This window comes from Haliotis rubra, unplaced genomic scaffold (genome assembly GCF_003918875.1).
Source record: "Haliotis rubra isolate DU_JTF1 unplaced genomic scaffold, ASM391887v1 Scf2052, whole genome shotgun sequence".
Classification (NCBI taxonomy): Eukaryota; Metazoa; Mollusca; class Gastropoda; order Lepetellida; family Haliotidae; genus Haliotis; species Haliotis rubra.
In genome coordinates, this window is record NW_025766062.1 from 15325 (window position 1) to 28498 (window position 13174).

General features: G+C 39.8%; 1 protein-coding gene across 1 annotated transcript; it reads right to left on the minus strand.

Annotated features, from left to right (window-relative positions):
- Positions 1–719: 719 nt before the first annotated feature.
- LOC124276088 lies at positions 720–12941 on the minus strand. Its single transcript, XM_046711744.1, has 8 exons — positions 12876–12941; positions 6873–8531; positions 6485–6598; positions 5529–6243; positions 5165–5352; positions 4955–5026; positions 3656–3850; positions 720–3295 (listed from the first exon to the last, which is right to left on the minus strand). The coding sequence occupies exons 2-8, from the start codon at positions 6973–6975 to the stop codon at positions 720–722; spliced, it is 3963 nt and encodes a 1320-aa protein (XP_046567700.1). The 5' UTR covers positions 6976–8531; positions 12876–12941.
- Between the last annotated feature and the right edge of the window lie 233 nt (positions 12942–13174).

Below are 13174 nucleotides of genomic sequence, written 5' to 3' on the forward strand. Positions count from 1 at the left end.
AAGAAAGTCCACTGACTACATGTCAACTTTGTGTCAGAATGCATGGCATCACACAATGCATTAACATATCCTGGTGACCCCATAGAAATAGAAGCAATAAAAATATTTCTATATTCTTTAAAGCGATGAAAACTGTTAAAATCCTAAACTAAAAGCGTGAAAACCCTTTCCAATCATCACATAATCAAAGCAAAAGTATCGTTTGTATAAGCATAAAAGTTACAAAAAACTTTCCCTAATCACAAGAAAGTCCATTGACTACATGTATGTCATAAGCATGCATTTATGAATAAGTATCAGCACATTATTATGCCACATTATCTTGAAAACGTGAGAGTATGCTGTCCGACTGGCGGCACCCAATCTGATGAAACACAGGAACATATGACACAAGTAAGGGGCCCCAACACAAGGGAGGTACTAGGTAAAAGCCACCACAAGAACACAACCAGTCTCGATTATCCGTCCAGTGACTCTATGGGTTGTGACATGCAAGATAGCTGCGAAATTTCTATAACTAGATCACTGCTAATCTACAAACACATTCTCTTAATCAGTTCCGGGTTGCTAACTTCAAATATGTCCAATGACAGGTACATAAAATTAAGTATAAGGAACAATTGTCTGAACTTCCCAAAATGATAGGTTCTTTAAACCACTCCAAATTGATTCTTGTAACCTTAAGAGGATGTTTTTTGTCGACTGTGTGACCAGATCAGTCACCGGAGATCTACGTTATGATAGTGTAGAATACCAAACATCAAAACCACAATAATGATAGCGATCACAAATGGTACCAAGTTTACTGTACTCTCCCCTTTAACCCTCGAAGGGTGCCGGTCATGCCTGCTCTCCAACATGTATTGAGAGAGTTCTGTTCCTTCAGTTCTTTTCTTTCGAACTTTGGAAATCTCCTTCACAATGCTTCGATGTTTATTTTCAAAAGCTAACTCACGAGCTGTTTTGTTGTCTTCATCTACCTTCTGAGTGTCTACCTTCTCCCTGAGAAAGAGTTTTACTATTTTTAGATGTCCTTCCTCGGCAGCAATGTGAAGAGGAGTTCTTCCCGTCCCATCAGACAAGTTCGGATCAGCCTTGTTTCTGAGAAGGGATTGTACAGTTTCAATGTGGCTGCCCTGAGTTGCTAAGTGCAGCGCAGTTTCAGATTTCTCGGTCATCAGGTTAACCTCGCTCTTGTTTTGCAAAAGTCTTCCTAATACATATTCATAACCCCACATGGCTGCGTAGTGAATCGGTGCCATGCCATGAATATCTTTAAGATCCACAGACACACCTCGGACAAAACGCTTTCCGTCTTGTCTAGAAGTAGCTGAATTTCTTTCTATGCTGAGAAGGGGATCCACAACAGAGTATCGTCCATTTGTAGCTGCAATATGGAGAGGCGTCATCCTGTCCATGTTTCCTTTCTGAATGTCTAAACCTTCTTTTAAGAGAAGTTTGATCACCTCTGTCTGGCCCTTTATTGCTGCCAGATGCAAGGCCGTGTTTCCAAAGGCATCACAGTGATTAATGCATCTATGATCTGTTTTCAGTGACAATTCTAGAATAGACACAGACCCAACAAGTGCTGCTATCAGAAAGCTTGTCCGACCATACTTATCTTTGAGTAGTGTATTGGCTCCAGCTTTTATCAAAGTTTCTGCCACCTGTTCATGCTTACAATACAAAGCCATTGCCAACGCGGTCTCCCCTTTCTTATTCAGAACATCAACATCAATTTCATCCTGATTCAAGAGGAGAGATAACAGTTCCAGGTTATCCGAGCTGGCTGCGTAGTGAAGGGCTGTGTTGCCCCGTTTACTGGTGGAGTTGACATCCACATACTTCAACAAAACCTGACATCCTTCTGCATGATTCCACTTAGCACAGGTTCTAAATAATTCTCCTACGTTGTATCTCTTTTGCTGCAGCATGGGAGCATTTTTCTCGATCTTCTCGATAAGCAGTCTCATGAGTCTTACATTACCATATCTGCTACACATACGAAGGCATTGCATTGTGGAAATACCTCCTGAAGCTACTTCCAACAATTTCAGTTCTAAGGAGGGTATGTTGCAAATAGGAATGAAGGACAGTATTTGTTTCTTTGAGTGTGCATCTCTCATTTTGAAATTCTCTCTTTGAAGCAGTGTTTGAATTGCGTCGCATACGACTGGGTGTGTCAGTGACATGTGAGACATGACAAACTGAAGATGACCTTTCAACAGTTCTTCACACAGACGTTGTGCAAGAACCGTTGCTGACTTTTGGTGGACGATAATGGCATAATCAAAGTCTGCAACTTCATTTGGCTCCAAGCGGACGTGCTCTAAATACTTGAGACTGCAATGAACTATAAATGTAGTTTCATCAAGTTCAGCTAAAACCTTCGCAACTACCTCTGAAGTCCATGCGTGTGAGAACACGAATCCATGAGCTGACTTCTTAAGGATGTAGCTGTCCATCTGTGTAAGTGCCTCAGAGAGCTGCTTACTTCTCAAAGGAGATGCCCCGGCCGCTGTGCACAGTCTTCCTAGTTCCACATTTGAGAGTTCAGCTGGATGTGGGATGCAGTCCTGATGGATACAGATTTGTAAAGAAGACAGAATCCCTTCATTGACCATCAAGTTCTTGAGGATTTGTCGAAACCTACTTTCCCTGTCCATGGCCTGAGTGTTAAAAACTTCATGTCTTAGTGTTATCATCATACACAACTTGTGTAGCAGGGGTGATGTTGTCTTTGAACAATCAGTGACATGATCATTTGATGTTTTATCAGCTGTCCTGTCAGTATCCAGTGTTATTTTCTCTTCTGCTTTATAAATCTTTTCAAAGTCAATTCTTTGATGTTCAGAAAAAAATGTATTTTTGAAAGGAGTGATATATTTGAGTGCTGTTTGAAACACATTTTTCCTGAACAGGAATATTGTATATACCACTTGACATCTTGAAGCCGACGCTACTTGTTCCTGACTTACGTCTAGCAGGACAGGATGCCATTTTCGGTAGTGGTCAAACTGAAAGTTGGGATTGCCAAAAATGTTGCTGAAAAGAATGATATACCTGTCACTCTTTTGGATCCGAAAATAATCCTGTGGTGTTTCCACAACATAAACTTTCCATTTCTTTCTGTGCATTTCAGACAAAACCTGGAAAGCAAGAGTAGTTTTGCCATCACCAGGCTGACCAATGATCGTTGTACAAGAATGTTCCTTAAGGCATTTTGTCACATGAGGCAGCAACGGTGAAGATGCCGTTCCTGAAATACATTGCTTGATGGTTTGCTCAGCGCAGTCTGAAATTGGAATATGCAGTCATAAATATTCATCATAGTGGTATTTTAACTAAATATTTTGTGCAAGATTGACGGTTTGGCATTTGAACACAAGAGCTGAAAAAACGTCTGAACGTTTTTAGAAATTCCTGTTAGATCAGATGAGCAATGAATACATGACATTTGTCTGGATAACAACTTCTCTTTTTTTGTTCTTCATAGGATGTTTCAGAGATAATTCTTTCTCCTTCATCAAGTGAATACTGAGTCAAAAGTGCACAGAGTCAAGGTGGAGAATTTACAAAGATGACAATATAATAACATTGCCACAAACATAATGTAAGGCAGCATTAGACAAAGCGTATTCGGAAATAGTCCTACCACGTAGACTGTCATCTCTTGACTTATCTTGCAGCTGTATTTCACCTGCTTCCCTTGCATCATCACTTGATTGTATTGCCTCCATGTCGTCATCATCAGATTCAGTCACCTCCGACCAGTACCCATCCTCATTTCTAGAACGGCTCATGTCATCAGCACTTTCATAAGTAGATGTTTCTCCAGAGAAACTGAGTTCTGAAAGTAAGTGAATCATAAAAGATCACAATACTTGTAAGTACAAATGCAGCATGGAAAATCAAAACATGAATGACATCAGCTGCATCGTTCAATTTCCTGTATCATAAGCTTGCGATGATACTAGGTGGGAAAAGGTATGTTGCAACATCACACACAGCGACAGACAGCAAACAGGAAGGAAAGGCTGAACCATTACTTTGTCATACAGTTTTTTTCCATGTCAAGAATAAGAATCCTGATGTATAGATCCAAATGCTTTTGAAATGGACAAGGCTGTTTCACTGTTTCGTTGATATTTAGCTAATGTTATATATGAGTGGAAGGGAACTGGCTATTTGTCCATTATGGAATGATATCTTCCATATACCAGGCCCACATTTCTCGAAACAAAAGTTCTTACTCAAATTTCTAACTGAGTTTGACAGTTTGAAACAGCTAAATTATCACTTTTCTCGGTGAACTTTATTTTAAATCCTTTTATTTTTATGAACCCATATGGTATTTATTCCACTGGTCCTAAATACTTTCGGAGAATATATAAAAATTCTAACTTAGGAAAAAAAATAGACATAGTTTGTTTCGAGAAATCGGGACCAGACTCTTAAGTCGGACATCTTTGCAAAATCCTCTTGTTCAGATTTTTGTTCAAACCTGATGACTCGGTAAAGAAAATAGAAAAGGTGGAACACATGGTGACGTTTACTCTGATCAATGTCCTCTCACTGAATGTCTCACTGTGTTGTCTATGAGAAGTCCACATTTCACTTTTCTCAGTGAACTTTATTTTAAATCATTTTATTTTTATGAACCCATATGGTATTTATTCCACTGGTCCCAAATACTTTCGGAGAATATGTACAATCATTCTTCCACATTTAGTTTCAGCAATACGGTCACTATTTGCAACATGGATTTGGTTGTACATTTTCCTGGACCCAGCATTATATCTCTATTTGTCAGATTGTCTTGTAGCATGAGATTGCCCATGAATCACAAAAGCCTTTCCTTACAATGTTTTGAGAGCCTTTTAGAGTATTAGTATATATATTTTTTATTATCAATTTACAGTGGAGTCAAAATAATGAATTGGTTTGTTCTTACCACTGTTGTCGTCTCTCAATTCATCTGCACGCTCAAGGGAATGCGGTCCTTCGTGTGTGGCGTTTTCTTGAGCTGTCAGAATATCAAAGCAAATTTGATATAATATCAGTGTGATATACATTTTAAACTCTCTGATTTCGTTCTTCCTGTTGTAAGAATATCTAATGTAGATTAGTTTACAACCAGTTAGTAATTCCATTACATAGTTACCCTCAGAATTGTGGAAAAGCCAAATGACAGTTTGTCCACTTCTTTCATGGTCTGGTTGAAGTTTCTTGATGTCATTCATTTTCATATTGGCTCCGACGATGTGTTGTATTTCAGGACAGTTATATCTAGAAACGTCTTCCAGTTCTTCAGAAGCAAGTATATGAGACACAATATCTGCATGTTGTTCTCTGGAAAAATAAAGATATATTATTTAGTCCAAATCCTCAGTTATCATGGTAAATACATCACCTTCTTACAGGTACCCATTGGGCAGTGCAGAAAACACACGTTAGCATTGGCCTGGTAAGGTATGGAACAGCTATGGTGGTTGTATATATTCCGAATTATGAGTCCAATCACTCACTGCAGCTTTTTCTTGAGGTCCTCCTGGACAAGAAGGATGGTTGGTCCCCTCTTCTCTAGCCTCCTTGCAACTTCGATCATAAGTATCTCTGAACATCCATCTGCTTCTGTACTTGTGGCCTTGTCAATCACTACCATGTCCTTATCAATGTTTTCCACCAACATGCAGAACTGTTGTTTGGACAGTAAGCGCAGTTCCGGTTTCATGCTGTGTCCTTCTGTGAGATCAGTAACTGCTACTGCAGCAAGAAAGGCACGTATTATGTTCATACATTTCACATTGTTCATGCTAAGTGCATGCAAGCTGCATAAAGCAGAGGTTTTCTCTTCAATTGACCTCAAGGCATCGGCGAATAGGTTGTCTGATTCTAAATCACCAGGGTCCAGGAGACCATAGACTGCACTGAAATGTTCATCTGTATACTTCCGGATTTGATTTATTGCTCTCCGGGCAAGACGGAGAACATATTTCCCGAGATCGTCTCTTTTCTCACACACAAAGCAGAGGATCATTGATGGACGATCTGGAAGAACATAGAACACTTCCGATATCACTCCATCGGGTATATCAACCTTCGGAAGATTCAACACCACTGCTAGTGATCTTGTCACAAAGGACAATCCTCCTTCGAAATGTTTTCCATGAGACTGAATTCTCTGGTATATGCTGTCGTACATGATGTTAGCAGTCCTTGGTGGATATACCGACAGTTTACCTGAAGAAACAAAGCATTATGAATAAAAACATCCTTCACTGGTCGTCTGATTGTTCAATAAATAATAAATGATAGAGGAATGTTAACCTATATGATATTCTCGTGATTAATACGATAATCCAGTTATACCCTCTGCCTTCATAACCTCACGATTATAAACAAAATGTTACTTCCACTCAAATGTAACCAATTTGTCCCACTTAAGATTTTGTCATCATAATGTATGCTGTGAATACGTCACCAGAAGTGAGGACATGCGTCTGGATTGCTTCAAATAGTTCCTCTTGCAGTCGGACCCTCGGAAGAAGTGGGGAGTTACTTGGCCATGAAACTACACCTTCTGTGTTTCGTGATTCTGAAAGAGTGAGTGTGTTTAGCACAGGTTTTGGTGATATCACAACATGGCAAGTAATGTTAGGAAATAAAGATCTCAAATATCATCCCTCGGATGATGACAAACAAACAACCTTGATCTCTGTGACCAGAACTGAAATGTAAGACATTTTCGCGGGATAATGCAACATTTCCAATGAGCATTTTGTTTTAGATTATGTCTAAATAGATATTTGTTGATAATGTGTGTCTCTTTACTGATTTAAAAGTATAAACAAAGGGTAGAGGGCGTTTACCTTTCATATAGGCAACACCGGCCATGGTACACACTCTTTCCTTCACCTGGATAACGTACAATATTAATAACAAGATAAAGTTGAATGTGAATGATATAACCATTAAGTTTTACGAACATGTAGAAAACAGGATTCGAGGGATCATTCAACGGGACACGCGTCTGGATCACATCTGTTTAAACAGTTTTGAAGTAAGTGTAATAATGACCTCAGCTAGTCCCACGAGAAATGTTTCGGTACTCCTACAACCACAAACCATCTTTACAGCTTGATTGTCAGTTGGACATATGCAATGTTTCAGCTGCCTACAGTCCGAAACTTTTGTTTATCCTGTGATGATTGAGATTATAAGCAACAAGTCATTTTCACTATCATAATAGGGCGGAATACCAATTACTGGTATAATATTTGACTTGTAACTTTCTCCTTGAAGATAACGTTGAAAATGACAGGACACACCCTCAAGGGCTATTGGTCCCTTCAGTCAGTCAGATTGTCCGGTATAAAAATGTGTCCACTTATCAAATCACTCCTTCTTGTCGTCTGATATAACTCATTTGGGCTGACGATAAGGTTGGAAAGACTTCACTTTTTCAAGCCACTCGGAGAAGTCTACCGCTTTCATTTGATTACTCCCCTCAACCATGGTGTATACTTCTGGCGTATCATAGAAGACGCATCCAGGCGTGTACCCAACTGCAACTTCAAGGATGTACACTTGGCCTCTGCCCACTTCATGAAACTTGAATTTCACCAGCGAGTCTGCACTACATGGTTGGGCTGCATTCCCTTTTTGAACTAATGTGTGTTGCCTGATCAACTCTGTCAAACCAATTTTTACAGTCTCGTGTAAACTCGGTTCAACACGAATCCCAGAAAGGATCTTGGACTTTGTCTTGTAATCATAACCAGTAATGTTTTTTAAATCTTCGCCTATTCCTAGGTAATAGGAACCACCATCTTGGTTTTTTGTGAAACAGGAAATGTATTCTCTCAGTCTGAGATCCTTCCAAATGTATTTCAGTACTTTTTGAACATTTGATTGTGTAATTTTTCCATCAAATGATGTCTTGTCAAATGCTTTAAATTCGATATCCCTGCCTTCCTGGATGAAATTGTCTAGGCCTCTTATTCTTGGACCTTTTTCATTTTGTTGTTGCTCGTTGAACAACAATTTTTGAACATTGAGGGTTGTTGGACGAGTTAAGTTTTCGTCGGAAGTCACCTTGGTTTTGAAATCTGCTGTAGTCAAAGAAAGGGATGACTTAACAATAAGCAGCAGATACTCTTGGTATCCTTTCCTCTTCGTGTGTTCACTCAACCAGATTTTCCTGTATGTGTCTACAAACAGAACTCCGTCTTCTATCAGTTTTGTTAACGTGTCATCGACATATTCGTTAAAGAGCGCGAGACAGCGATCATCGGGTGACAGACCTTTCAGATGAACGAACAAAGCCCCTCCTCCAGCGTTCCGCAAGGCTGAAACCTTTTTGGTCAGCTCTTTGATTTTATCCTCCCTGGCAGTCTTCCGGGTTTTCTTATCTTCCTTTTTGAGTGATATGTTGACCAGGGTGGCTTTGATGTCGATTGTTAGGCGAAATGGCTCTTGTAAAGGGATGTCGTCATCATTAACCACAGTCTCACACAGACCACAGCCATCTGAAATCATTGCATTGATTGTATTCTCACAAAACAGGAAATACGTTGGCACAGTAAACTATCAGTAAGATAGAACGAATCTAAAATAGAAAGATTAAGAAATTAAAATTATACAAAGGTTAGATAGGACGTTATTACTGGTTATTACTGGTTAACGTGTAAACCATCATCTCTACTCAGTGAAATTTCCAGACATGATTGTGAAGCTAAGGCGGATCAACTCATCCAGTATCGTTTCAGATTATAAACAATACAAGTAATGACAAGTAATACTTCCTGTTATCATATCCTGTGTTGCATCGTTGTACAGTATCAAAGAATTTCAGACTTTTACTTATATTTTTGATTACGAAAACAGTGCGTCAATGTTAACTTTTGGTGCTTGCAGGTTGTACTTATTTTGTACAAATATAACTATGACAGGACTGCATTGTCGTTCAATTGATTAACCAGGCACATGCTTCAAAACAGTTCATTCTGGATGCTTACGCTATCCCTTGGCAACAGCCGCCGGATATTGATTGTGGTATTTCTGCCTTGAGAATCAATGCATTCGAAGGACAAAACAGGACCTGACTACCAGTAAACAACATGTCACATCTGTTGAGGTGCACTATCACTCCTGCTCAGAAGCATTGTGATCAAGCGTACAATATTCAAAGCCTCCCTAAAATTTTGAGAAAGTTTAGTAGTAGACAAGTGTTTGATCAGTTCCAGTTGTATCATCGTTATGTGAGAGTGATTCATACCCAGATGCCAATCGACACACAGCCCTTCCGGGATGAACTAAAGTATTAACACTACTACCCCTACTCAACAAGTACCTGTCACCTGATGAACTAAAGTATTAATACCACTACCCCTACTGAACAAGTACCTGTCACCTGATGAACTAAAGTATTAACACCACTACCCCTACTTAACAAGTACCTGTCACCTGATGAACTAAAGTATTAACACAACTGCCCCTACTCAACAAGTACCTGTCACATGATGAACTAAAGTATTAACACCACTACCCCTACTCAACAAGTACCCGTCACCTGATGAACTAAAGTATCAACACCACTGCCCCTACTCAACAAGTACCTGTCACCTGATGAACTAAAGTATCAACACCACTACCCTACTCAACAATTACCTGTCACCTGATGAACTAAAGTATTAACACCACTACCCCTACTCAACAAGTACCTGTCACCTGATGAACTAAGGTATTAACACCACTACCCCTACTCAACAAGTACCTGTCACCTGATAAACTAAAGTATTAACACCACTACCCCTACTCAACAAGTACCTGTCACCTGATGAACTAAAGTATTAACACCAGTGCCCCTACTCAACAAGTACCTGTCACCTGATGAACTAAAGTATTAACACCACTGCCCCTACTCAACAAGTACCTGTCCCCTGATGAACTAAAGTATTAACACCACTGTCCCCTAGTATTAACACCACTGCCCCTACTCAACAAGTACCTGATGAACTAAAGTATTAACACCACTGCCCCTACTCAACAAGTACCTGTCCCCTAATGAACTCAAGTATAAACACCACTACCCCTACTCAACAAGTACCTGTCACCTGATGAACTTAAGTATTAACACCACTACCCCTACTCAACAAGTACCTGTCACCTGATGAACTAAAGTATTAACACTACTACCCCTACTCAACAATTACCTGTCACCTGATGAACTAAAGTATTAACACCACTGCCCCTACTCAACAAGTACCTGTCACCTGATGAACTAAAGTATTAGCACTACTACCCCTACTCAACAATAAGCTGTCACCTGATGAACTAAAAGTATCAACACCACTACCCCTACTCAACAATTACCTGTCACCTGATGAACTTAAGTATTAACACCACTGACCCTACTCAACAAGTACCTGTCACCTGATGAACTAAAAGTATTAACACCACTACCCCTACTCAACAAGTACCTGTCACCTGATGAACCAAAGTATTAACACCACTACCCCTACTCAACAAGTACCTGTCACCTGATGAACTAAAAGTATTAACACCACTACCCCTACTCAACAATTACCTGTCACCTGATGAACTAAAGTATTAACACCACTACCCCTACTCAACAAGTACCTGTCACCTGATGAACTAAAGTATTAACACCACTACCCCTACTCAACAAGTACCTGTCACCTGATGAACTAAAGTATTAACACTACTACCCCTACTCAACAATAAGCTGTCACCTGATGAACTAAAAGTATCAACACCACTACCCCTACTCAACAATTACCTGTCACCTGATGAACTAAAGTATTAACACCACTACCCCTACTCAACAAGTACCTGTCACCTGATGAACCAAAGTATTAACACCACTACCCCTACTCAACAAGTACCTGTCACCTGATGAACCAAAGTATTAACACCACTACCCCTACTCAACAAGTACCTGTCACCTGATGAACTAAAGTATTAACACCACTACCCTACTCAACAAGTACCTGTCACCTGATGACCAAAGTATTAACAACTAAAGTATTAACACCACTACCCCTACTCAACAAGTACCTGTCACCTGATGAACTAAAGTATTAACACCACTACCCCTACTCAACAAGTACCTGTCACCTGATGAACTAAAGTATTAACACCACTACCCCTACTCAACAAGTACCTGTCACCTGATGAACTAAAGTATTAACACCACTGCCCCTACTCAACAAGTACCTGTCACCTGATGAACTAAAGTATTAACACTACTACCCCTACTCAACAAGTACCTGTCACCTGATGAACTAAAGTATTAACACCACTACCCCTACTCAACACGTACCTGTCACCTGATAAACTAAAGTATTAACACCACTACCCCTACTCAACAATTACCTGTCACCTGATGAACTAAAGTATTAACACCACTACCCCTACTCAACAAGTGCCTGTCACCTGATGAACTAAAGTATCAACACCACTACCCCTACTCAACAATTACCTGATGAACTAAAGTATTAACACCACTACCCCTACTCAACAAGTGCCTGTCACCTGATGAACTAAAGTATCAACACCACTACCCCTACTCAACAAGTACCTGATGAACTAAAGTATTAACACCACTACCCCTACTCAACAATTACCTGTCACCTGATGAACTAAAGTATTAACACTACTACCCCTACTCAACAATGACCAATGAACTAAAATTATTACCTGTCACCTGATGAACTAAAGTATTAACACCACTACCCCTACTCAACAATTACCTGTCACCTGATGAACTAAAGTATTAACACCACTAGCCCCTACTCAACAATTACCTGTCACCTGATGAACTAAAGTATTAACACCACTACCCCTACTCAACAAGTACCTGTCACCTGATGAACTAAAACAGTATTAACACCACTACCCCTACTCAACAAGTACCAACAAGTCACCTGTCACCCTGATAAACTAAAGTATTAACACCACTACCTATCCCCTACTCAACAATTTACCTGTCACCTGATGAACCAAAGTATTAACACCACTGCCCCTACTCAACAAGTACCTGTCACCTGATGAACCAAAGTATTAACACCACTGCCCTACTCAACAATTACCTGTCACAATCATTCACGTTAAAACTTCACATGAGTAAAACATATGATGATGTATTTTAAACATGAAACGTGATCAAGACTAGCACTGAGATGGGCGACTGTCTGATTAAGCTCACAGTCATTGCTTCGAAAGCATATGTCTATGTTTTGTGTTAACAGATGCAGTCAAACATTTGTTAAACTGCGTCTAGTTACACTCAATCGCCACCTTAATATAATTCCACTAACACTATTGTCAGCGTCTACGTCTTTATAACAGAGTCGTGGATCAACTGGAGGCTCCAATTAAATAATTCTCTAAGTACACAATGAAATGTCTACTTTTGACACATATCAATGATTGAATAATGTCCAGGAGACCAGATATTAGCCCCAAATCGTGGAGCACAATATTAGAAATCTCGGCTGCATTCCTCATATCGATACAGTGTGTGATGCGGTGATATAGCACAATGTTTTCAGGACATTGTTTTAGAAATACCGGCTTCATAAGTAGAGGAACCGCCTTTAAGTGGCATTTAGAAGCTGGAATGATGAAGAGTAACACTTTTTATGGATAGACAACTTCTTTGTTGCAGTAGTTGCGACGTTTTGGCGTAGATCCTAACACCGTTATCAAGCAAATCATTTGTTAGGATCTACACCGAAACGTCGCAACTACTGCAACAAAGAAGTTGTCTATCCATAAAAAGTGTTCCTCTTCATCATACCAGCTTCTAAATGCCACTTAAAGACGGTTTGATAACAATTAACACTCACCTTGAACGTTCATCTGAGACGTTGGTCTGAGGCGTAATCGCTCTACGTAATACGAGCACTATGCACAGTTACTGAGATCCAAATAATTGTGCATGACGTTCCGATACACAAACAATACAACTTGCATGGTGGACCGCAATATCCATATCGATCCGCACATTTCCAGTTAGTACGTAGGTATGTAGGTAAGAACAGTGAAGCCTCGTTAATCCGGACGGTTGCGTTTCTCAGCAAATTCGTCCGGATTGCGAATAGTCCGGACTACTGAATCAAGACCCAAATTCAAGCAAGAGTTGCTT